At 41.1% G+C, this 27,556-nt stretch overlaps 1 protein-coding gene across 1 annotated transcript in view; it reads left to right on the plus strand.

The window, feature by feature from the left end:
- The window catches only part of atrnl1b (attractin-like 1b), a 64,735-nt gene that overhangs the window by 14,914 nt on the left and 22,265 nt on the right, over positions 1 to 27,556 (plus strand). The window contains 9 exon segments of the mRNA XM_079333902.1: positions 1,458 to 1,498; positions 1,501 to 1,693; positions 3,102 to 3,239; positions 6,879 to 6,972; positions 14,162 to 14,214; positions 17,065 to 17,159; positions 17,272 to 17,350; positions 19,459 to 19,616; positions 24,638 to 24,699. Of these exon segments, the coding sequence (XP_079190028.1) occupies positions 1,458 to 1,498; positions 1,501 to 1,693; positions 3,102 to 3,239; positions 6,879 to 6,972; positions 14,162 to 14,214; positions 17,065 to 17,159; positions 17,272 to 17,350; positions 19,459 to 19,616; positions 24,638 to 24,699 (913 nt within the window).

Raw genomic sequence — 27,556 nt, forward strand, 5'->3', positions numbered from 1 at the left:
CCACCTCCAGCCTTGAGCAAAACTTTTGCACAGGTCCGCCATTTTTATTCTCTCTACAGAGGAGTGATGTCTACCAGGAAAACTCAGGGGGCGGGGTCTCATTCTATTTAAAGAGACAAACACAGCAAAACGGAGCGTTCTGAGAGAGCAGGTTTCTACAGGGTCACAAACCTCCTCTGGTTCTTGATTCATGTTATATTTACACCAAAGCACAGCACAGATGTTTTATTTAGACCACAGGGGACTGTTAGAAAAGGTGAAAAAAAGGGGGATAATATGTCCCCTTTAAAAACTATATCGATCGTATTTAAGAGGCCATGAGTGGTTGCAATTCTCAAATGAAGCAGTATACAGACTGAAGGAGTGACAGTGCTTTTAAAGACACTGGTCATCATAGTTGTAGGGTTTATGAAATGATGTACTGTGTGTTTGAAATTGCACATGATCCAGCTCTGACAGTGCTGTCTGAAGAATCAGGCACAGAACCTTCATGAAAACTGTTAAATCTGGATGAAGCAGGACTTTTTTTTCTGTTCTGTACAAACCCAGAGCGTAACAGCTCCAGGCGTCAGATTAGTTGTTCATTTTCACACGTATCGATTTGCTCTCAAACTCCACGGGAAAAAGATGATTTAGTTTTGGTGGCAGATTTTTTTTTTCTTTTCTTTTTTTCTTTTAAATTGCTTCTCGCTTCGTATTACTGCGAGACAAAACTCCTCATCCAGCTGCTTCTCTTTTTCACGACGAGACGTTCTTGAGAAAATGTGCCACTTAAAGGGCTGTCGTCCACAACAAACTTAAATGGCCTTACTTTGTGCTGATTGCCCCGCGTGTTTTCATGGTTTCACATCCATTAGCAGAATGGCTGGAAATGTGTTTGACATAAAGTGAGGTAAAAGCACTCCATGTTTGTCTCCTTAAAATAGTAGTGCCCCCCCGAACCCACCCACCTCGCCCTCTTGAGTGTCAGGCGAGCGGTGACGCTGAAACTCAGAAAAAAACGGCACCGCTCCTTCAAGATCTGTGAGTTCTGGAGTGAGGTGCCTCTTGACATGTCACGTCGAAGCCTCTTATTGACACTTTGCTCCCACTTTTTTTTCCCCCTCCGGTCCTGGGTTTGCAGACAGGATTTCTGTCTCGCTGCTTTCCCTCCCAATCACCTGCTCAACACCTGCATCTTAAACTGCTCTCCGACTTGTTGTTTTGACAGCGCCCCTAGATAACGAGTTGTGTGTTTCGTGCAAAACACATAGACGCTGCTCAACCCTGCAGGTAGCGCTTCAAAATGCCTTCAAAATAAAATCCTGAGAGCAAACAAAAACAAATAGTGTACAACGGAAAGACAAAGACTGTGAAGCAATACGAACAAGTGATTGGAGGTAGATTTTAATTCAGGATAAATTTACAGTAGGTCAAAATAAAACTATCTCTAATTCTTCATTGTCCCTCTTTTTCAGCCCAGAACTGTTCAGGCCTTCGGACCTGTTCCCAGTGTTTTGGAGCAGCCCCGAGTGTGGCTGGTGTGGAGACCCCAGCAGCACGGGTAAGGGGCTCTGCATGGAGGGCTCCTACCGGGGCCCCATGAAGAGGCCGGCAAAGCAGGGCCAGCAGAGCCAGTCCCAGGACATGAGCCTGGAGCCGAGCAGCTGCCCCAAAGACAAAGGCTACGAATGGGCTTTCATTCACTGCCCCGGTAAGGGATCCACTTCCTGTTTTTCGTCTTCCTGTAATTACAGATTACGCGTCATGAGCGCATCGTCTTGAGAGTTGGTGGAACCTATCGACTGTCGAGTGTAAAAAGACGGTCTGATCGAAGAATCCAGTTACAGCCGCCCCAATGCAACTTATCGGTCCCCTCATGACTCAATGCAACTTTACACCAGAGTACAGTACAACCACCAAATGTAAGATGATCACATACTGACTGTCACTGAGGTAACTGTTACTGATACTGTTCTCCTCCTGGGCTTTACAGCTCAGAAATGTTGCTGTCATTGTCTCTTAGCATCACATAAATTAAAAAAAGAAAAAAAAAAGAAGAAGAAGAAAAACGAGGTCATCAAGGAAAAAGGTGCATTTAAAAGTGCAATTACTGAAGTGCAGTTTCTTCCCTCAAACAATGAACTTTTAATCAATGAAAGGGGAATAGTGTTCAGATAACTAACTTTCAAGAGCAAATGCGTCTCTTTCGATGAAAATGAGCGCTAAGCTAAGGCTTTAACACAACTGTCACTCCAGAGGCTTTAGCACCGTCCAATCAGAGCCAGTCGCCTCCTTGTTTGGGATGGATTTAACCAATAACCGGTTTCTTCATCCATTTAAGCAGTATTGCACGAGTGGCTCTAAATCAGTGAGTGCATGTTTGTATAGGGAAGTTGCTGAACGTGAGTTCTTTATATGCTCCGCTCAGACTGTAGTACGCTGACCTTATGAGGGAAATGCTGAGTAAGGTTATAATTCACGTTCTACTACGGCGTGAAAAATGGTCAAAGAGATTTAGTAAGTGCTTTTAATGATGGATTAAATGTCAATCACTTATAACACGCATGCTGATTAGCAACCAAGATAATGGTGAGTGTATGTGCCTTTAGTCATTTCAAGTGCAGGCCAAGTGAAGTTATGGTAATCAGTCTTGCATCAAAACATTTTCTAATTTTTTTTTTTTTTTCTGACAGGTTCATTAAAAAGAAGCAGCCATTAAAACATTCTTTAAGGCGAGACAGATTCAATAATAACTCAAATGACAAGGCAGATGCCAGCTCCTGACAGCTCTAATGGTTCTGCTGCTGTCCAAAAAGCAATAACAAACATCCCCATGTGTAAATGTTTGTTGGGCTGGTGTCAAATCTGAAGCTGTTTATCGGCTACAGGGAGGATGATCAACATGAAAGCATCACTTTAACGCAAACTATTAAAAAAAAAAAAAAGAAAGAGCTTCCTAAAAGAAAAAAAAAAAGGGCCTCCTTTGTGGTTTTGTTGAGGGGTTCACGCCTGCAAGCTGAAATTGAACTTCCCTTGGATTCAAATCAACGTGACTGCTCCCTTTAATGTCTCCTTTAATTAAATGGCTGAATGAACACGCGTCTTTGTTTCTCTCCCAGCATGCCAGTGTAACGGCCACAGCACGTGCGTGAATGGCAGCGTGTGCGAACAATGCCGTAACCTCACTACCGGCCCCCACTGCCAGACCTGCATGCCTGGTTTCCATGGAGACCCCACCAATGGAGGCAAATGCCAGGGTAAGTGCTGCAAGCATCGCCACATGGAATTAATATTCTCCACACTTTGTCTAACGGATTAATTAGTTATCGCTTGTGGTTTCACCCCTGTAATCTGAACTCAATCATCTCGTCACATTTCATCGGACTTATCGTAAAGTTTAGACAAATATGACACAAATTACATTCTTTGTTTATTTTTGGACTGTACTTGCTGGATGTGTTAGATCATTTCACTTTTAGTGGACTATCCCCTCCTCATTGGATTTTAATCAGTGTGTTTTATGCAACAGTAATGCAGCATCATGACCAACAGAGGGCACTGGTGTGTTCTGATTCGACTTGGTGACATTTGTTTGTCCCATTTGTTTAATGAAAATGTTGCTCCATATGTTGGTTTCATTTAGCGTGATCAGAAAAACAGCTAAAGGCAAAACAGAGGTCGGGTTTATTGCTGTGGCAACACTCTCCCCGCACACAGTGAAATGTCACGATTCTGATTTCCTGACTCGAGAGGGAGTGTGCAGCAGCCGTTGCTCACCGTGCGAAATGCAGGTAAAGCTGAAGGTCAAAAACGGACTTGTTTCTTTGTTTACACCGTGCGTCCTGACTTTGAATGGTGACGTACACACGAGAAGAATCACAATATGAATCCTAACAAATACCCCTGCAATGACAGCATATCTGTTTGGACTTATTTATTTTTTATTATTATTTTTTTCTTTTCTAGAAATTTGCAGGGCCCCGTTTTCAGTTATTTTCTTGCTGATTGCATTTTCTGAATAGCACATGATGCAGAGATTTATTATCTGCAGTTCGTGCTCAATGCTGAATACATTTCCATGAGAGACGGCGGCCTGTACACTTGTACAGCATTCTAGTGTTCAGAGCAAAAGCACATCATGTTTGCTGAATTTAATGAGGAGGATAGTTGTGAATGTTTATGGGTTTATGCTTAAGGAGTGAGCATTTAAACCAAAACAGAACGACTCCATTTGTATTTGACAACTCTGCCAGGATGACTTTCATATTATAAACAGTGAGTGGAGAGCTTCCTTTACGGACACTCGCTCCTTAGGAGTCATGAAGAGCATTCCTGAGAAATTACATAGATAGATAGATGGATAGATACTTTATTGATCCCGAGGGAAAATGGAGGCTATTGTCTGACTTGGCAGCCACACACAAACACACACACACACACACCTTGGAGCTTTACGGTCTCAGGTACCATCTAGTAATGCTTAGGCTATAGCTGTAACCTGTAAAGTGAAACTCCACAGGTGAACCTCTGAAGAGGATTGTCTTTTTTTTTTTTGGCGCCCGAGGATCAAATAACTCAACATGATTCTGTCAAATACCTTCATGTAGACAATAAGGATGTGGGTGATTATTGAAGTCATTCTTGAACTGCATTAGTTTGCATCAGCAATGCTTCTTCGGTACATTTACATGTTATTAATTTACACAAAGAGCAACATAGCACTGAGGTAAAGATGTTATCAGTCACGCACCGCTAGGGAAGGAAGCGACCGGGGCAGCCCTGCACTGAGGCCCGGAAATGAAACCAGCAGACTGGGACATAGATTACATCTCCAAGAAGCCGCTGAATTTGGCCACATTTAATTGCCTCCATTTCGTATTTGTATTCTTGTTTCGTATGCGATTGCGTTCGCCAAAAAAAAAAGAGATTTTCTTGTTTTGTTGAAGGAAAAAATTCAAAACAGTTCTTTCAGTTTTTTTCCAGTTCTGTCAGCATTATTTGTTCTTATTAAGATTTTATGTTGTTGAATAGAACTAACTGAAAGATTAAAAAAGTTTTTCCACATGAAGCGGATTGTTTACAAGGATACAGCTATAACACCCCTCAGCTTATAAAACAGAAACTGACGACACAATGAAATAAACAAGGGGCTAAAGAAACAACAACAGCATAGAAAGCCCTTCAAAAACACGCAAACATAAAAAGACATGTTTGTGTCTGATTGACACTAAATTCACATGCTGTACATTTTGGACACTTTCATGTCAAAGCTGCTCGAGTCGATCGGTGATGAAAGGTTGTCATACTGGATTAAAGTTACCCTAGTCTCAGTATTGTAGTGAATCTATCACCCAGTGTGTAAAGGAAGGTGAGACAGTACTTTCATTGATTGTTTAGTGGTTAAATAATGGGTTTGACTTTGACTTTTAATGGCTCTTTTATATCTGCGATATTTCTTTCAGCTATTGTTGAACCTTTTAATACAAAAAAAAGGGCGTGACGAAGCCCAGTCCTATCTAATCCTAACTCCTAATGAATTCCAAACAGCCAAAGAGGTTGAGCTGAGACAGGCCTCAAGCCTCCTGGCAAACTGAAAGAACTCCCTCTTGTCAGTTCAATCAGCCTAATAAGGCAAATACATGTATATGTATAATTCTTACCTTACCTTTAATTCTAATAAAAATGAAAATGTATTTGTTTTATCGATGAAGAAGTTGGATTAGAGGCTAGAAGTGATTTAGTACAGTTAGTTTATTTCTGCTGTAAAAAAAATGGGCCGAATGGGGAGTTCTTGGCCGTTGCAGCCAGCCTCAAGTGGACCCTCGAGGAACTGCAGCTTCTTGCATGTAACGCTTTCGCTTCATTTCACAACACTGGAGTTTGCTGCTTGGTCAGTCTTAACGTCGGGACAAATTCCAGAACATCCTCAGCTGATTCTCTCAGGGCGCTTTAAAAATAAATAAATAAATAAATAAAACAGGTGTATTCAATGTTTTATGTCCATTTAACTTTAAGCAAACCCTCCTATCCAATCTGCACACACGTCTGTTCAATCCCTTCTCCAACCTTCAACCACATCAGTCTGACATAGTGTTGGAACACTGGGTTAAAGAGATTCTGTCACCCGAAATATTCTTTGTTCATCTTTGATAAATGTGCTTCAAACTTTGGCAGGAGTAACAGTGTCCACTGATCCTCCTTTAATTCCCCTTCTCAGTGTTTTAACACCAACTGGACTGAAAGGAATAGATCACACATCACATCACACATTCAACCCCTATAAGGCACTCATAAATACACTCATCTGTCACACATCTATTTCTGCAGCATTTGTATTCAACAGGCACACACACACACACACACACACACACACACACACACACACTCGTACACGCCTCACGGGGTAATGCGTCGTCCTATCTGGAAAGTGGAGCCAGTTTTTTTTTTCTCCATCATGTATCAGATCTTTGAAGTTCAGGCAGTCTTTTGGGAAATACACTTGTTTACCATTTTACCCAGATCGATATCAATTTCATCTCTGTGTGTTCAGTGCAGGAAAAGAGATGTTTGTAGCCTAGCTTAGCACAAACACTGCAAGCAATGGGAAAGAGCTAGCCTGGCGTTGAGATAAGTGTGGGGGGAAAAAAAAGCTGTTACGAGACTTCTGGTGGGAATTGTGTGGGTTATTGTGCCCTCAGGAGATTACTGAACTCAGTGATGGAAGTGATGTTGGAAACCACAAACTGAACATGTGCAAACATTAAAAAACAAACAAACACTCACACTTCATCCACGTTTTCAGCTTTGTTTGATGCTAATCAATAATGTCTCCTCCCCTCTGTTTCCTCTTTGTTACTCTCCTTTTCCCCCTCCTCTCCTCTTCTTCCTGCATCCAGCCTGTAAATGTAACGGCCATGCAAACGTGTGCCAGGTGTTATCTGGCAAGTGCTTCTGCACCACCAAGGGGATAAAAGGAGACCAGTGCCAGCTGTGAGTACTCCGACCACATGTTTACACACAGACACTCTCTAATTCAACCATAAAAAAAAAAAATATATATATATATATATATATTGCTGCATTCACTCATTCAGCTCCTAAAAGAGCTCGACTGATTAATCAGCTGGACGATAATACCGGCCGATGTTAGCATGCCATACGACTATATACTGATATAATTAGGTTTATTCAGTAACAGTTTTTTCGAGTTTTATTTTTAATGTGTCAGTTTCTAAGAAACAAATCAATATTGTTTTAGTGCACTGTTGGCCAAGGAAAGCAAAATGTGTCTCGATTGTCTTAAAATCTTTTTCACAAATCTGTGATTGCTGCATTGAAGGGATCATCGCAATACATGTGTGTGCATATCTCCATCAATAGGTCTTTAATGATCGAAGATAGATCTTAGATAGATATCATAAAGGTATTAGCATTTTTTATCTCCCAGGTGTCGGCATCAAAAATCCTGTATCGGTCTTATTTTTAGCTCATTCCTCATTCATTCATTACCTCATTCATTCTTACGTTTTTGTTCAGCCCAGCACTTCAGCCCAGGACTAATTCCCCAACGGTTTCAATAAAGAATGTTATACACTCGGGGAAAATGAGTCCGATCAAACCTTCTATTATTTGTAAAACATAAAATAAAATAAAAAAACTCAGAAGATGACTTTGATTGAAAGGAATCACAGTACATCATGCATGGTAGAGACACCAGAGGAGTTTCTTTATTTCATTTATCTGTTATTCACAGATATTGGATTAAGAGGTCAGTGCATCTGTTCAATTCAGTCTATTAGAGCTTCAGTTTATATTAGCGCAGATTATTATCTGTTATGGAAAAGCCAGAAGACTATCACAAATAAATAAATAAATACCCATTTTATAAAAGTTTTATAATGGGATTCAGAGGCTTTAGAAAGCCCATCACTCAGAGTCAGACATTAAATCATTGGATTTGAATAACCACTACAGTGATTTATGATTTTCATGACACATTCATGAGCATTGATTACTGATCGCTAAAAGCAGCATCTCATGTGGTGGCTTCGACGTTGTGACTGTTCAGCGGTGGGACAACGGAGTACCCTCACTTGGTATTATATTGGCCAGAAAGCCCACCTCTGGCACTGATTCTGCTGACACGGTAGATTCCTGCTGTGTAGGAGGAACATCTCCACTTAGCTGACTGCTTTCTCTGTGGTAAGCAGAATGGACACTGATGGTTTTTAATACCCCTAATGTAGTGAGAGTTATGGAAGGGTCACAGGCAAACGCGAGTGCATGCATACTCCCACTCACACGAGGATGAGTTTCCTCTGTGTTTATAAAAAAAACTGCCTTTCATGATTAGAATCACATTTTCACATGTTCCTGTGCTGTCATCTGTACTTGTTCAGTCACACAGTTCTCACCATGTTTATTGTCAAATTGTAAAATTCATCCAATACAACGACATAGCTTGTTCAGCACAAGTCACATATGGCTGCCATGACATCATTTTTACCTACCCTCTGGAGTTCTCACGCAAATGAGCATTTTTCTTTCTTTGAGTTTTAACTCTTGTACGTCATGATTTCCTTTCTTTAAGAAAAACAAAACACTTAAGATTTCACAACTGTGGGCTTTTATGCTCCTGAAATATAAAGACCTCCCTCCATATGAATGTGTGAAGATCCATCCCTTGATTTGATACATTGATTTGATGACGAACATCTCCGTATCATCAATACATTTCAAAAACATCTATCCATGTTTGCTTCTTTGAGATTTCCCTTTTCAGCAATTTCATTTTTAAAACGGTCCAAAAACTGAAATTATGATTTGGAAAATTTAAATTAATTTTTCAAATCGACACAAATGTAATGTGATAAAGTCACCCTCATCTCTCATATAGATCATAAATTACCCAACTCTGCTCTATAGCACTACCGGTGGTCAAAAACATCAACATGCACCTTTAACCTTTTAAACCTTTGAATCTTTAAGTTGAAGTTTCATCGAGACAGTTTTTCTTAGAAACAGAAAAAGAAACGTTTTTTTCCCCACTGAAACACAACTTCAAGGATTTTTGAGTTGTTACTATGTAGGGTGAAGGTGAAGTAACGCTAAGACGCTAAGATGCACAATCCTCTTTGTTAATAAGTTTGCTTTAGTTGGTTTCCAATAGAAAAGAAATAGAATGAATTTAAAGTATGTTGACACATAATTTAAACTTAAGAATGACGGACCATTTGTGCTCCTAAATATTTAATTGTTTGGCAATTTTCTCTCAATTTTCTCAAATACATTTTCCATAACGTAAAAATCAAATCAGCCCCACTTAGATCAGATGGAGCTTATAGAATAAAAGAGCTGATTCTGAGCATCATATTAGAACATACAAAGAGAAAACACTGTGGCAAGAAGGTCAAATATGAATGAAGTCGACGCCTCAGAGACAAACTATTCACCGCGAACGGGACACATGAATGTGATGGTAGCACAGGAAACGAGTGAGAGAGACAAAAGGCGACGGAGGCTAAAGTGAAAGTGAGACCTCTCCACAACCCTCCGTGATTTCTGGTGACTTTGACTGTAAATAGATGTCACTTTGCGCTAACGACAAAGCGTCACATTCATTTGGGTGGGACCAGATGGAATGCAGCGCCGTACAATGTGGATCCGCACTTAGTTAGCAGGTGGCTAACAGCAGATACTAACAACTCTATCTCTGCTCCACAAAATCAGAACAGGGGTATCAAACGGTCCAGGCAGCAGCCGGCCCCATCACCATCAGCCGTTGAGCGACTTCATACGCTGCTGGCTCTCCAGCTTATTCCTGCAGCCCAGTGCTGATTATGAGCTTAAAATGTAGCCAGTAACACAAAGCAGCAGAATATGTCCTTAATCGATCCTATTTACAGGCTCTAATTAGACCAGGATTGTCATTATCAGCAGCTCCAATTCCAGTGGCGATTCAATCACAGAATCAGGATGCGTCTATAACATTCAAACATGTCTGAGAAACTTTTTTTTTTTTCTTCTTCTTTTTTTTTTTAAATTGCAATCTAATTAGTGTGTGCATGTATCGGCAAAACGTAAGAGTGAGTTGTTTGCTGTTCCTTTTTTTTGGTAATGTAATTTCTGGTTTCTCATTACATGTAATCACTCCCCCCCCCCCCCCCCCCTCCCCCCTCCAGCAGTAACCCTTAAACAAAGACCTCCACACAAGGGTACCCAAAAGTGCACACATGCACGCTTATTTTCACACATGCGTGCACCTCAGCCAGCAGTGTCCATTAGGACCCCCGGCAATAATAGCTGCAGTAATGAAGGGAAAGGGTGCAGCGATGCCGAAAAAGAATCGTCAAACAATTGATGAGGTTTGTGCTGCGTTACAGTGATGAGTCAAAAGCAACGTTTCTTATTATAGCGCTGGCTCAGATGAATATTTTTATTGAGGGCTCTTCTTGTCCCGGAGGTTGCAACTCTCGAAATGTGCACACGTGTGTGTGTGTGTGTGTGTGTGTGTGTGTGTGTGTGTGTGTGTGTGTGTCTGTGTCTGTGTCTGTGTCTGTGTCGCGGCTGAAGGACAATGTGTTGGCTCGGAGCACATTTCCCTCCGTTTGTGTGTGCGCTCGCGCAGACCGAGGGTTCATGTGCAGATCAAATTAAGATACAGAGGAGGGGGGGGGGGGGGGGGATTGCCTCAAGTTCCAATGTGTGCAAGCATGCGTGCAGGTGTAGATTAAATTAAGATATAGTGTAAGGCAGTTGCATCACACACTTCCAGTTTTGTGTGTGTTCAAATTGCCAGGCAGCTGAAACGCCACAGGAGTGATGTACCGTGAGGTTCAAATCCTGTGGCGGTATTTGTCCTCCGTGCTTTGTAGCGTGCTGAACGAGCCCCCCCCCCCCCCCCCCCCCCCCCATCCTCTCCTGTTTGATATTAACAGTGTCAGCGGCGGAGGTTGGCGCGTCCCCAGCTCGGTGTCCTGCCCTCATTAGATCAGTCACAGTGCTGACGCTTGTCCTTCAGGATTTGCTCGTTAGATAAAGAGACAGAATCCGTCTTGATTAGGGAAGCTACTAATGCAAAAAATCCCGCACAGGACTCCTTTAAAGTAAGAACAAAGAGCCACAGTGAAACCAAAGTTACCGATTCCTACGTTTTTTGTTTTACTCCATATTTGGACTGGATCCTTCGCTGGTGATATGAAAGTGCTAAAATGCATCAGATGTGTTACCTCCACCCACATTATGACTGACATGTATTTGTGTTGTACCTGTGGAACAGTCTGGAACAGTCTGTCTGTCGTGAAAGCTCAATGCTGCAAAACAACTCATGTTGCGTTATTTTTAGAGACGGAGTCATTCTCAGTTCACTGTAACATCACAAACATCCTCCTCCTCCTCCTCCTCCTGAGCAGCGTGTGTGTCTCATAGTGGGGTTCACTCCTCTCCGTCGTGTCCTCTCCCTGGTGTCTGACTCCTCGACAAAGCCTCTGCTGTTTATCTCCAACAAGTTTAACTGGTTGGTCTCAGGAAGTGGAATAAGACTGAGTGAGTTGTAGAATGTTATAGAAAAAGAGACGGCATGTTTTGCTTCAATAAGACGTCTGCCTTGTGTTCCTCGACATTAGAAGCCTTTGTAAAAGCCGTGAGCTCGATTTTTTTTAAAAAACATCCTGAAAAACCGCACAAAGCTGACGGTCTATGTGCATTTAAATGTGCAGGACTTCATTGAAACTCAGACTGCTATCTCTGTTGCCATAATAGACCTGCTGTTGTGCTTAAATTGTGTTCAGGGTTCCTCTGCAGTTTGTCTGAAGAAACTTCCTCTCCTGACAGGACCTTGGAAATCCACTTCCATCCATCTATTTTACATATGCATCGGAAAAAAGTCAGAATATAGGCGGTCCACTTAAGAGATACATAAATCTTACTCTGCAGCAGTGTATAAAGGCGTCTTCATCTGATGTGCTTACATAACACAATAGAATCAAAAACGGAAAAACGTCCACTTAATTTCCACCCTTTCAAAAAAATAAGTTTGTGTTTGCCGTGTGTGTCGAGTGGTGATATTCCAGCATTTACAATTAGAGTGTTTGTCTGCTCGTAACAATCACATGCAGACAAATGGAAGACAGTAATTGTTCAATTTTCACGCCATGTTTAGCTCTGGGGTTAGGAACCTCATTAACAGGAGTTATAGATTCTTTGGCCTCAGGCTTACAATGACTCTACACTTGTAGCAAACACACAACACTGTCTTAAGCTCAGGGGGTTAATGCACATATTTACATTTGTATAACTCAAAAATTACTCACCGGTGGAGTTTCCAAGAAAGCATCTTCTTGGTTACTCTTTGTAGTTGTGTTCTTGTAGAAAATGAGAAAGTATATCAGTTCACTGGGTCTTTAAAGAAGATACATGTGTATATGTTTTTAAAGCTCCTGGGAGGAGTTTCTCTTTAAAAGCAAAACGAGACCATCAAAGATCGAATAAATCCTTTCTGTACAATCATTTTCAGCCACATGGTAGCTGTCAAAGTATTTAACCCTGATGTAAAAAAAAAAAAAAAACAGCCTTCATTTTTTATTTTACAAGGCAAAGATTTCAAATAATCGAGGCACTGTGTAACATTATGTTACAGGACAAAATCAATGAAAAGCTTTGTCCACAAGGGGGCACCAAATTCAAGTCAAACAGAAAGCTCCGTAGAGGAGCTTTAAGTGAAAATGGCCTTTGACTCCTTTGACTCCTTCTTGTATGAAAGCCATGGATTATAAATGTCCTCAGTGCCACCAGCGTGAGCTGCCTTTCTCTTTGATGACAAAAGTTTTAGTCACAAAATGTAAACTCTGAGCTAGCTTAATGCTTTTCTAAAAGATGACGAATACAATATTCCATTTGACTTGATTTGGTTTCATAGCTGTTAAAAAAAAAGTGTTTTTTTTTTTTTTTAGAAAGCAGTGAATGAAACACTCGCTATTACAGATATGTATTCACTTTAAGACAAGACAGCACAGAAAAATAAATTTCCTGTCACTCCTAAGGAGGTTATCTTTGTCTTGTAATTAATAGGTTTGAAGTTTGTAATCATCAATGACAAAGGGCTTCAGTGGATTTGACAACAAGAAGCTAAATTCTCTCCAAACATGAGCATGCTTTGTTTTTGTGTTGAGAGCATTGGAAAGCAGTTCTTATTGACCTGTAATAAGCTCGGAAATTATTATTGTACGCAAAAGCTTTTGAAATATCCTTGTCCACAAAGAAGTAAACAAAAATGCTAATGAAGCGCTGATCTTAATTCTTTGTTTTTCAAGCTCTATTATGATTTATCTATTTAATGATTGATTGTTTTCTTTATACTCTTCGCAGTACTTTAGAAATGTTTTGACCCTCTTATCTGCACTTCCGAGCAGGCTTTTCTCCTGATCCTTTTTAGTTATCCCCCCCAAAAATCACAAGATTTTCACACGAGGCGAGACTAAAATAGCAACTGGGTATTCAGTTAGCATTTCTCATGTGCTGCGAGGGGTGTGAACATGTTCATCCTGAGCTCGGATTAAGTCTGAATCCTGCAGCTATGATTTAATAAACCCGGGTGTGAAACAAAGAGAATCTCACCCTGGGCGTCATGTTGCCTGTTTTGAACCTTGCACCCCCCCCCCCCCCCCCCCCCTCTCAACCTCTAGAAAACTAACCCGAGTCTTATTTGTTGCATTGCTTTTTTAAAAATAGATTTCATGATTTGCAGTTATTCTTGATTGTTTTTTTTTTTGTTTTTTTGGGGGGTTTTTTTACGTCCCAGTTTAGGATTATGCATCTCAAACAATCGAGCACGAATAACATAAATGGTCATGTTTGCTGCGAGGATTTAAGGGATTAAAGTTGGGCTATGGCAAACTCTGCTCTGTGATCTGATCAGGTTGGTGCGTTGAAGTTTGCAGCGACGCTCTGTGCTGCTTTGATAAACAAAAGTTCACACAGAAAATCTAATTAACTTCTGCAAACTATTAGATTCTTTCCGAAGTTAGAGACTCAATGAGGCGCCAACAGCAGGAGCTAAATGCGCTGGCACTTGGCATACAGTGCTTCTGATAAGAGCTCTTCTTGCTCTCAGTCTGCTTTGCGCTCCTCTTCATCTTCTCTCTCTGTTTTTTTTTTTTCTCTTTCTTCTTCTTCTCTGCAGATGTGACTCAGAAAACCGTTACCTTGGCAATCCACTCCGAGGAACCTGTTACTGTGAGTAATTCTGCACTGGACAGAGAGGCAGCTCATGCACGAACACACACACACACACACACCTCCTTGATAATTTTCGTCGCTTCTTGTATATACTCTCTCTTCTTTTTTCTCTCTCGCTTTCTATTCCCTGCTCCCACTCTTCCGCTCTGGGCAGATGGAGCATTTTAGCACTTTGGCATCAGGGGGGCGCTTGCTCCGTGTGACAGAATGACTTGTCGTGAAAATGTCAAGTGCATCAGAAGGAGTGAGTGATTGAGCTAATCAAGGAGGACGGAGGAGTGAAAACTCTCCACTTGTCTCCTCAATCACCCACCTCCCCTTTGATTCATTTAGAAAGTTGACTAAATGTTAGTTTGAGTGTGAAGTGAAGTGGGGGGGGGGGGGGTAGATCAAGATACAAAAAAAAAAAAAAAAATGCATGAAGTCGACACTCTGGGCTGAAGTGTGGTCACACATCACATATTTGTGCTCTGTGTGTTTGTTTGCATGATGCACTGTCCTTCACGCTGCTGCAGTATTCGCTCTTTCAACACTCCGCCGCTGACAACACAGCCTCAACCGAGGTTTTGTCCCTTTTTCTTTTTTTCTTTTTTTCTTTTGAAATGCCACAGCCCGACAGCAGGCACAACGAGTGGAAGACAAGGACTGAACGCCTGCAGCTTGCTTTTTAACCTCTGAACTCTACCAAGACTTCTTTTTTTTTTGTCTCCAGCTCTGTTACGTACTCTTGTAAACATGACACCCGGGACGATCTGAAAGGCCATCGAGCACGGACTCACTCTGAAGTCACGCTGACGTTATCCAGCTACTTTACAGCGTATACTCGGCAACTTTTCCCCCATACTGTTAGTGTAATTAAAACCCTTGAACTATCACATGCATTTTCAAATACTCTTGCAGTACATCAGGAAAGACTCAAATGTTTAAATACTGTAAAATTACAGTTGATATGTTACAGTTTTGTTCTTGGGTTCTATAAGCTGACAAGACAATTTTAAGAATCCCTAATTCATTGTTCCTGCGAGCCAATCAAACGCAAGGAGCTTTGTCATTTGTTTGCGGCTAAACCAACATTAAATATACAATTCAAGCACTTTAATTATGCCCTTACTTTACAAATCATTTCTAACTACGACTTTAACTTTCTTTGGCACATGATGTTTTCTGTAGACTTTAACGTAAAATCTGTGCTGTAATCTAACTAAGTCAAACTGAAACCATTTCACACAATCAATTCAATTCAAATTTCCAAAACTTTATTTGTCCCCGGGGGCAATTCAAGGGGCACACAGAGCAGCAGATAACGACAGTGCAACTACACTAAACAATTAACCAATCAACAAAGAATAAAGTGTTAAAGAAGAATAAGTGTCAAGGGTGTCAGTACAGGTTAGAATACAATCACAGAGTTAGAGACGAAGAACAGCAGAGAGTGTCTAGATGTTAGTACGAGTTAAAAAACACAAGTCACAGAGTTAGATTCAGTGATCAAAGGCAGGGTCGTTCCTTTTCTCCAGATACACTTTTTCAATACTTTGGTTGAAATTCTCTTTTAATAATTCACGTGCTCTAAAAAAAGAAACAGGAAACGAAACAAATCTGTCAGCTGTGTAAACCTGTAAAAACGTCTGCACCAATGTCTGGTTCAAGTCTTATAAACCAATCAGGCCTCTCTTGTTTCCCTGCTTCTTCTCTGCCCTCATGCATGCACAAGCACACACTCAGAGCATGAGCTGTTCTCCACTTCTGGACCAATGGTTGTTAGTGCATGTAAGTGAGGGGCGGGGCTTTTTAGGGAGCCCAGAGGGGAGGGGGCGGGTGAAGACGGAGCACGGAGAGAATGCTACTTTCAAAATCGTCCAAGTTTTTAAAAATGACCAACCCTGACTTTGACTGTGAAGTCTGTGTGTTTTTCAGCTCAACAGCTATATCCTTCTGAAAATGTAAAGATTCAACTGATTTTAATAGACTCATAATTGATACTTGCAGTGCGATTTGTAGAGGAATACAATAAGGGACAAGAGAGGAAACTCTCTTTTTGAAATGGTTAAACATTGCTGACACATCACAATTATCTATCTAAACCCTTAAAAAAATCTTTTCCTTTGCTGGCTCGTTTTCCTGCCTGTGCCCACTATACCTGCCCCCCCCCCCCCCTGTCCTGTTGCTCAATAGAGGTATATTTTAAAAAAAAAAGCCCCAAAATAAACATTTGAATGGATTTGAAAAAAACAAACCAAACAAACAAACAGGCTGTTCCTAACATGTTTCATTCACAATCATCCGTATCTTTTTGTAAGTAAGAAAACAATGGCGTTTTTTTTTTTAACGTATTAGGTTTATTTATCGGATACAGCTCTGAAAGAAAATCTTCTCTATTGCTAACTTTAAAAGTTAGAGAATTATATATATATATGTATATATATGTATATATATATGTATGTATATATGTATATGTATATATATGTATATATATATATATATATATATATGTGTGTGTGTGTGTATGTATATATATATATATATATATATGTGTGTGTATACGTGTCCACCATTAAAGAATAATTGGATGGTTAATTAGTGGCTGCAGGAGGAGCAGTGGAACCTGCTGTCAGGGTCACGTAGTCTGACTTGTTCTCTGCTTGATTGCTCCCTGATTGCACTCTTTGAATTTGATTACAAACTTTTTTTAGTTGTCTCCATCAGTCCGTTTTACTGCTTCTGTATTCCTTTGGATCATGTCACACTCTCGTGTTTATTCCTTCACAGATGCCTCTCCCTGTTATGTTAGCTTTGAGTTATGGACTAATATCACATTTTCTTTTCCCTGTCTGCTTTTCTAAATAGACAACCTCCTGATCGACTACCAGTTCACCTTCAGTCTCATCCAAGAAGATGATAATCACTACACTGCCATCAACTTCATGGCCTCACCTGAGCAGGTGCACTTTTCAGTTTTTTTTCCCGTCCAGATATTTTATCCTGCGTCTAAAACTGGAGAAGTTCTCAACTTGTTGAAGGATGAACACTTGAATGTTTTTGTTTTCCTTGAAGGCGAACAAGAACTTGGACATGTCAATCAACGCATCCAACAACTTCAACCTCAACATCACCTGGTCTGTGGGATCAACAGGTACATCTTTTTTTTAAAGCCTGTTTGCCTTTATTTTTGTTGTCCACTAACTTGTATTTCATGATCAGTCCATTTATTGGATGACTGGTAAACTTAGCGACTTAATAATAATAATGATTATTAGTTGTCGCAGTCCCAGTGCAGATCCAGTCAGGAAATTGATCTGGTAGCTGGAGAGGTACCAGTTGACTTCCCAAGCTTTGCGGAGGTGCCCCTAAAGCATCAATAAAACTGCATGAAGCTGTTCATAACAAACTATTTGCCTGCCAACAAATAGGCTGAATCGCCACGTTAAGATGTCAGACCATTTTAGAAATGGAGATTTTGTCTGAATAAAACCATCATGGAGCAGGCTCAAGAGTAACAGTGTGTCACTGTCGACTGGATAGTCGAAAAACGCCCAAGGACACTGCAGTGGGCCAGTGGCACCGTTTATCCCCTAACCTCCCCTCCTCTCGTGCCATCGACCACTTTCCTTCAGAGCTGACATTTTCCGACCACTAAAACACGTTGACTCCCCCCTCGCCAATCCCCCCCCCCCCCCCCCCCCCCCCCCCCCCCCCCCACCACCACCACCGCACCTTAACCTTTTCGGAGCATAGTCATTAATTTTGAAGTTCTGTCTTCTTTTACCAACTAAGATATTGTGCCTGAGAAGGAGCAGGAGCCTCTTCACAATCGACGAGAGCGTGAGGCGCCTTTGGGTGGGGGGAGGAGGAGGAGGGTGATTTCAATTAAGATAAACATGCTCACGTAGCCACACTCAAGCTGTCATTTTCACTTCTTTTGTTTCAGAGCTGTGGGCTGGAATGTCAATGTTGAGGACCAGTGACATGAGGAAGAATTATAAATGACTTGAAACATTAAGATAGATGGGGAATAGACTTAAATAGAGCTGTGGCTTTTATTTTAAAGAGGTATTCAGACATTATCCAATGTGGGCACCACAGTTTGGAATACTTTGAGTTTTATTGAACCTTCTCATCACATCGTGTTGACCACTTTTCAAAGGTCTCGTCTCGGAATCAAAAGCATTTGTGCTTGGCCTTGTCTCGGTCTCAGACTGGGCGGACTCCGGATTCTAAATCAATACAGGTCAAGACCACCACTGACAGGCTTTCTTCCCATGTCGTTACTGTGATTAGAAGGAAAACACGTCTTTCTAAAAGAAGGAATAACTTCGACATTCAAAGTTAGATTTGTATCCCCCGGTTACGACCGCAACCTTCCCGGTGTTACGGTTTAAGTAAGTGTCGGGCCCGCTGCACACAGACCTTACTCATTTGCCTTTTTTTTTTTTTTTTTTTTTGGACCGTTTGACGTGTGGAATCGTGTAAAAAAAAAAAAAAAAAATGGTTGGAGAGGAATCACTCTGATTGGCTGTTCAGAGGTTTCATTTCACTCGAGCTCTCTTCGTGCGGTTTCTCCCGTATTTGTCGTCTACGCATCTTCTTTTCCTTTTTTTCCCCCGTTAAAGGCCAAGGGCTGACAACACCAGTGCCATTGTTCAACTTTTTTTTTATCAGACATTATTCTCGAGTGCTGCACCATAGCGCTGTGAAAATGTTCTCCTTGTATCAACGGACTACCGCTGCCTGCTGCCATGGAGAGTTAGTTTGGCTGTAGTCTTTGCTGTTTGTTCAAGTGCAACTTTTTGGCCAAGACAAAGGAGTCGTGAGGCGACCAGGTCACAATGGAACTAAATGTATTAGCAAATAGTTGTGGTGTGGATTCACATGATGAACATGTGCTCTATAAGTCAGTATTGGACAGCAGCATTTAAACTGTGTTTTTCTCATTTACATGAACTGAATGAGCCATTTCACTATTATACATTATAGATCTGCCCACTTTAGATCATATGAAAGAACAAAAGACTTTAACATACAACATGTAGATTTCGCCACCAGGGGGCTCTCAGTCAATACTGAAGAAAAAAAATGTCAATGCACACAAGACCATGATCAAAATGAGTCATTTCTTACGGTCCCTACTGGCTTGCCCAGTTATGGATTCATAATATGTTGCTCCTGCTCTGTATGTAGGAGAGCTCACTGAGCATGGCACTGAACATAACCTGAATTTAAATTTGTCTCCCCCCATCACAGCTGGAACCATCTCAGGAGAGGAGGTGCCCATCGTGTCCAAAACAAACATCAAAGAATACAAAGAGAGTTTCTCCTGTGAGAAGTTCACCTTCAGAAGCAACCCCAACATCACCTTTTATGTCTACGTCAGTAACTTCTCGTGGCCCATCAAGATCCAGGTGAGCACCGCGCCTCCGACCCCTCCGATCGATGTAACACGGCGATCTCACCACTTCTCGGCTCTGTGTTATGTTGTCCTTGCTTTGCCCAGCACATGTGAAAAAAAAGAAAAGAAAAAAAACCCTCTCATGGATGAACAAGTGATCCTGCACGCATGCACACAGCAGGCGCAGCCATCTTTGCAGATGCAGCGCTCCATTGTCGCTCAGCTCAGGGTGATTTCAAGTGCACTTTATTGTAATTACGGATTTAATGAGCGATGGTTAGCGTGCATAGGTGCACAGCTGTTTTTTTTTTTTTTGGCGGGCAAAAGCGAAGCACCATTTAGCCTTCTTCAACGCTCCTCCGTCACAGAGGAGATGGAGGCTTTGATGTGGTCATAGAGGAGGAAAAACAACCAAGCAGTGACCTAATTACACCCTAGTATTTATTTATTTATTTTTTTGGGGGGGGGGTCGGAAAACATAAATTACACTTTCTCTAAAATGTCCATGGCGTGGTTTTAACATCAGGCGGCGAGCAGAAATAAGCTCAGGACCACATAGCAGTGACGTGTACGTGAGAGTGACTGAGCCCTGATTTCACAGTGGAGAAAAAAAAAAAAAGTGAAATTAAGAGACAACAGCAGGCTGTTAGTCTTTCAGATGGAGGGAGCGCTATTAGAGCTGCGATTATGACAAACAAACGTGGTCTCTGCGCCGACAACATGACACATGACTAACTAGATACAACGGAGTAAACATCGCTTGATTTCTCTTCCGTTGTAAAGTTCAATCAGAACCTTTTTTTTTATTTTTATTTTTTTTTTTATTCTTAATGGAAGAAGTTTGCCTTCAAAGAAGTCATTCTCACAGAAAGGATTTCAGTACAGTTCGGCTCTCTGTCTGGAAATGTCAGTCAGATAGCAATCTAAAATAACAGTTACACTACGCTTCATTTTTTTTTTTGAAAAGGGTCAAACATGGTGACAAACAATCATCCCTGGACTTAACAGCTCCCGTTATCTTGTTGTTTAGGTTTTCAGGCTCGCAGCTTTCATCTTTTTTTGGTTTACTCTCACCTTCGATGGGAAACACTACGAGTATGTCCATGTATCTTCATCCCCATGAATCTCTGGTGCCACACATCCATATTCTAATTCTTAATAATTGGGCTTTCTGATCACAAATGCCAAAATGAGCCAAGGACACGAGAGGAGTTGGTGAATGTCAGAGTCAGAAACACTTCAGGGGAACACAGGGGGAAATGTAATTGTCGCCATTGCTCGTCGTTATGTGGCCGGGGTGACACCGTCGCTTGTTGACGAGGACAAACTTTCTTCTTACCGCTCTTGATCTGCTACATCTGTGTGAAGACAGATACTGCAAATGTAGTTGAAACTGAAGTGCTCCAGGTCAGAGGGAGAGGTTTAGGGAGAAAAGGACTTTTACATTTTTGGTTGGGTTTTTTTACCGTGGCGGGCAGCAAAGTTTGATGACAGAGTCAGAGTTCAGGGTAGACTCACTTGAAATCTTCTATGAGCAACTTTTTTTTTAACTGGGCAGCCCCTTAGGATGCTCTGAGCAAGAGCGAGCTAACATCCCAATGCACTATCAGAGCCTGACGTGGCATCCCGGTCGGCCTGGACAGTCTGGAAGTTCCGTTCAGGGAGACGTCGTCGGGAACATCCTGCTGCAGCCACGTCTCCCGATACTCTCGCGGAGTCCTGGCTAACGCCGTTAGCTCATCCATCTTCTTCCCCAGGGAACTCACGTCACCCACGATGAGAGTTGGGAGACGCAGCTTAAATCTCCTTTTACTTTCCTTTTTATTATTTATTTATATATTTTCTGTGTTTCAACAGCAGGAACTACTTTCTCTCTGACTTTCAGGAGAGTCTTTGAGTACTGAACGTTTCCTGTTTTGTCGAGACCCTGCTGCATGCAGAATGACTTTTCACTTGTCAGGTTACTAAAGTGCCTCGCCCTACTGAGAAATAGTTGGTGATGAAATGGATGAACCATCAATCCCTTGAAAGAAGCTTCTGCGGCTAAAAGTCTTTTAGAGGAAATAAGGCCAAGGCGTTTTTTTGGGGTGGTGTAACTTTTTGAAGTCCCTCACATCCTTGGTGTAAAAAATGACAGCCATTTAGTCAACTAATTGTATCACTAAAAGTGAATCTTTTTGTCTACAATCAGATATATACATATGGTCAGATATATGATAAACACAATAGAAACACCTAACAATAGCCCACAGTCTCGTCTCCCTAATCAGCCCATTAAAGTATTGATTTAGCTATTTTTTTAACCGTCGCTCCCTTTTACAGTGTAGATATTTGGACCGCGGTGGGGTAATAATATGTGGAGGCGGCACAGTAATAGTTTTTTTATTAGATTTCCTTTTCCAACAGTCACTTATTTATAACAGACTGCAAATAGCCTCTGTAACAGGATCAGCTTTCTCTTCCCCTCTCTGCCTTTACGATGCCGCGGCTCCACTGTAGACCTGCATGAGATAAAGCAGAGTTTCAGATTGCACTCGTGAGCTTTTCTTTTGAGCGTCTAAGCCCACGAAATAAGCATCTAATTGAAGGTAAAGAAAGCGAGGGGAGGTCGCGAGCAAAGAGGTTGTCTGGTGTCTCATTGTGTCAGTGTAACAAAGGCGTACGAGGAATAGACGGGACGTTCCCAAGTGGTGCCATTGATCAGCTGAGACTGATGAATGAAATTTCATCAACTCTACAGATATTGCGTTGCCCTCACAATATGTGATTTGCTGGGTTTTAAAGCACTAAACACAGATGTCAAACTTACTAAAAAAAAAAAAAAAAAAACCCATCCAAACATCTGTCGTGTGTGCTTTTGAGTCGCGTTAGCCATGTCATTGAGCATCTCCTCTCAGATCAGCGATTCTCATTTTTGTACTCTTAAATAAAAAAAAAAAAGGAAAAAGTTTGGGAGGGCGATGAAGTTTACGAAAAGGAAAAAAAAGAACATGGTTCGCTACAATTCATTGAGCAGACACTTTTATCCAGAGCGACGTACATCAGGGAGTAAGTTCAACACAAGCAATGATGGCGAGAGGAGGGAACGACGTCGGGCAAGCAAAACGGCGTCGAGGCGGATCGGGCACAACGAGAGCATCGACATCATGAAGTGTTCATGAAAGAGCGAAGGGTATTATTGTCTCACATATGATTTATTAGCGACTTAAAGTGGATGTACAATGCAACTGAAAACATTTCATGAGAGGCCAGACAAAATCCCAGTTAACAGGAGAAGCTTGTGGCCTCCCATCTGAAGGAGTGAGGTCAGCTCAGTGTCCACGCCATGCATCACCCACTGGCAAATGGCTCTCACCCCTCTCCTGCTTTTTTTGTTCTTAGGGCCTTCGATTTGCTCGCTGGCATCAGGTGCATCGACCTGCAGAGCGACAGGAGAGGGAGAGAGACACACACACACACACACACACACACACACACACACACACACTACGGAACGTAACAAAGAAAATAGGTTCTTAATCATCTGCGCTGTAAAATTGTGCACTTTTCTGAAAAAGTGATAAATTCCTAATGTGTCTTTACGTTAAACCTGTATACCTAAGTGCATAAACGTATAGAGTGTTATATAAAATGACCTCATAAACCTTGAGCAGTAGCATGATGAAAGTCTCTTTCTGTTCCAACAAACTTTTCCTTTAGCTTTTGGGCTTTACGGTTTGGCCGTCCAACAAAGGATCATTCCGCAGGAATCAGTCCATAAAATGAAACCTTCAATCGTCGCCTCCGCTCTCCAAGCACCATGCGTCTATACAAGCACCATTTCTGTGCTCTTACGCAGCTCCACGAGCTTTTCCAGACGGAGCGCTCTCGTACCGCTGCACGTGACGTCGTCGTTCACGAGTCGACATGCCCTCAGGCCACGATGCCTTCGGAGCGTGTAGAGTAGATAATGACGTGTCACTGAGACGTGATCTATCAGATGTGAGTTAGCTGCCAGGACTGTGAGTAATCCCTCTTTTAATGAAGGTTTTAAAAAAAAGAGTATTTCATGACCATTAGTCACTGGCCGGCCTGTTGACTTAGATAAACGAATCCACTGCGTTATGTTCCCCAACATCCCATGGGTTGTTGATGACCTCATTAAAGAACCATGAGTTAGTTTGATATGAAATTATTAGTAATTCAGATGTGACATGTTTTGAGTGTTTTTGAAAGTAATTGTAATGCTAAAATGTCTCAGCGTGTTGCGTTCTTTAATCGTTTGCTCCTTCACTTACTTTAAAAAAAACATGTGACATTAAAGAGCTTCCACAAAAATGCTGCTGAAGTGCAGAGGCAGGGTTCAGAGGAAAAGAGCTCAGATGAGCTGAAACACGTCAGTCTTCCACACACTTGTAACGTCACCCGGAGCCATTAAATAAATAAGGCTCTGAAACTTTTGTTACAGGACAGTGGTCGTGTTAATCTACTAACTAAGTCAAAGTATAGAAGCATAGAATTTAATAGAAATAAGGAGAAAAAAACCCTACTCTTGTTTCTTCCAATGTATTTTTGTAACAGATAAGACAAAGCATTTAAGAATATTTATCCCCCCCCAAAAAAAAAAAAAAAAAAAAAAAAAAAAAAAACTTTTCTGTTCAGGAATGTCTTTACCTGTTTCTTCGTCTTGTTCATCTCAATTAAAAAGAAATGTTTCCAAACTTCTACAATCTTGTCATTGAACACATCATCTGACATCATATCCAGTAAATCACTTCATGTCCCAGGTTGACTGAAGAAGTCCCTATCAACATGAATTCAAGGTTGACTTGGTCGAGTGTTAAATAAATCTCTCCTTTTATCCGTTCTGTTTAATTTCATGAAAATAAAAGCAACGTTTGTGGTTTAGGTTCAAATAAAGAAATGCATGGCAGCGCTGCTTCCGGATTTATACCCATGTTCACCTCATGTTTGCTCTCACATGAGCTTGCTCTAAAAACCTGCTCATTTTGCCAGCTCTTTGAGTTTCTCTCTTTGTCTTCTCTTCTCTTACAGATTGCTTTCTCCCAACACAACAGTATCATGGACCTCGTCCAGTTCTTTGTGACATTCTTCAGGTAAGTCACTTCCGTATTGATACCCCTCAAACACACTGTTAGCGGATGTTTGAGCTGCTTTGGGTTCTCGGATGTCGAGCGTCATTCTCCAGAATCTGACCCTCCACCTCTTCGTCTTCCTCTCTGGCCTCTCTGGGCTTCTAGAGTTACTTGAGCCTGTTAACGGACTACACGTAAATGCTCCTTGTATCTTCAAGGCATTTTTTTTTTTTTTCTCGTTTTCAAGTGGCAAATTGAGCTGCTGGGAACCATTTGAAAAGGTGAATATTGCTCAGCCGGCGGCATCTGAAGAGACGGTAGGGGCGATCAAGATATGAAGGCTGTTAATGGTTTTTCACACCGAGTGCTCCGATGGAAATTTTTTCTCATTGAAATGTTTCAAATGAATTGATTGGGTTTTCAGAAAAGCACAGAAACCGCTCAATATACTAGTAGGATGTGAGTATAATTGAAAAAAATGATGCATTTGGTGAGATAATGGCGTTTTTTTTTTTTTTAAAGAGCTTTAAAAGATCTGCGTCATGAGCAGAGGTCGGTTACTGTCACGCTAATCTGAACCTCTCTGATCAATAACTCTGGGTCATTGTTGATAGGCTCAATATATAGCTTGAGATAAGGAACATCTAAGAGTTTCCTGTGGCTATCAAAATAATGCTCGTTAAAAAAAAGAAGTAAATTGATTTTCCTGCAAGAAGTAAAGGAGGCTTTGTTTGTTTGCACTGCTTTCGAGCATTTTGACGTTTGAACATATTATTGACAAACTGTAACTATGGTTTATAAAAAGGGATAAATATGAAAGATCAAAGTCCTATGGAAGGCCTGAGAGGATATGCAAACATACAAGTTATGAAGACATTAGTATTAAAATATTTCAGGAAAACATGTTCAGGGAGCCACTTCCTTCACGCTTCTGTAAAATCCAGTAAATAATAATACAGTCAAAAGATAAATAAGTGAATCCATTCATTTTGATTTGTAACGCCAAATTTCATTCCAAGTGTTATCTCGAGAGACATTACAAAAGAGCAGGTGGAAGACCTTGTTCTTTGTCATCTACAAAGAACCAGTCGAAATCCATCAGGAGCACTTAGAAACATTCAGCAAAGTTAAAGTGGCAAGGGAAAAACTTCCACTTTAAGAGACAGAAATCTTGAGCAAAAGAACAGCTCTCTGTCCAAACTGTGCTCGGCTTGAAAAAGGGGAAAGAGGGAGATGCAGGAAGAAGAAAGACAAACGGAGCAGCAGCAACAACAACAACAATGAATAAGATGGATTTAGAGCTACAATGTCAGTAATAATATTCAAAGTGTGTGTAGTGTCAACAGTAACAAGTTACTTTATTCAACACAGAGGGAAATAAAGTCAATCAAAACATGAAGGCACATGTCAACTTCTCCCCTGAAGGATCACTGAATGCACTTTTATTTTGAAGGTTAGAATACACAGTGGTGAAGTTAGTCAGCTGTGATGGAAGATTTTCCATTTTAGAAAATCACAGACCTTAACAAACTCAAAAAGCCTTCTTTAGCTAAATATTTGTGTCATAGCCCGATCGATATTATCGGTCCATATTAGCCCATCTATGCTTTTTTTTTTTAAAATCGCAGATGTGCGCTGATATTCCAGGATTTAATCACCAGCCAAATAGCATTTCATTTCAATATTTTTGTACGAAACTATCACATAGCAGTGTGCTTTATGGATTACAAGCATCGTCACTCTCCACAGTGTAAAGCGGGGACACTTATATGTCCAGCTAGTCTCCAGTTGAGTGACCATCCTGTCTTCATTAAAAGTGTCGGATAACTGTATTTGAGGGATCAACACAATAAATGTAAAGATCTCTCTCTATCTCTACAGATTGAACATAGATCTGAGGAAGACATCGACAGATGTATTGGTATCTGATTTTGTTTTTTCTTTCTCCACAATATCGACATCATTATTGGCCCCCCAAAAAAATCCCATATTGGTGAGGCCCTTCAGTGTTTTTGCTCATATTGGCTGTAATGTGCTCTTTGACTATACTTTGTAACAGCCATCTGAAAGGTGTTTTAAAAAACAGTAATGAAAGTCGAATCAAGACGATTTGAATAGAAACTCACAGACCAGTCGGTCGGAAATAAAAACAGTCTGTCGTATTCATAAGTTCGGGGTCATTGTTTAATTCTCTGAATGTCACTCGAGCCATGCAGCACTTTTTCTATCAGTGTTGGGGAGCCCAAGCTGTGATGGACCAGCAATATTATCTATGTAGCTGTCAACGTGGAAATAGAAGACAGCCGTGGCTCCAGGCACCTGCCCATCACTGCCAGGTCCACAATACGTCTACCTGTCACCAAACCAGTTTATCTCCTGTCTCCATGCGATCGCATTACAGCTGAATCTGCAAATTCAGGGATTCTTGCAAGAGAATCGGAGAAAAAAAAAATCTGATATGTGTCTGACAGGTGCTTTCATCATTCACACAGGTAAATATTTACATTGAGATAACATTACGGACACTAGGGGAGAGTGGCTCCAGCTGTTGTTTTAATTGAAAAATACTTAAACACTTAAAGATACAATTGTAGTCAAGCTCCTGGAAACAAAACACTCGTTCTTAGTTTATTGAATTCTCGTATGGGATTTCCAATCCACTTGTTTTTTTTCGCCATTTGTGTGCATTAAACCTTGCTCTTTGTTCAGGTCACACTAGTTCTCTTGAGTCTTTTCTGCATCCTTGTTGTCCATTTCTCACTGACCCATAAACTCAGGACAAAAGTCAAAGTCCCCGGTGCAGTCACAGGAGGTTGTGTTTGGAGACTTTTGGAGGGCAGGAACCTGCGGGAAACGTAATCAGCCCGATGACAAAATG

Source organism: Symphodus melops (genome assembly GCF_947650265.1).
Source record: "Symphodus melops genome assembly, chromosome: 21".
Classification (NCBI taxonomy): domain Eukaryota; kingdom Metazoa; phylum Chordata; class Actinopteri; order Labriformes; family Labridae; genus Symphodus; species Symphodus melops.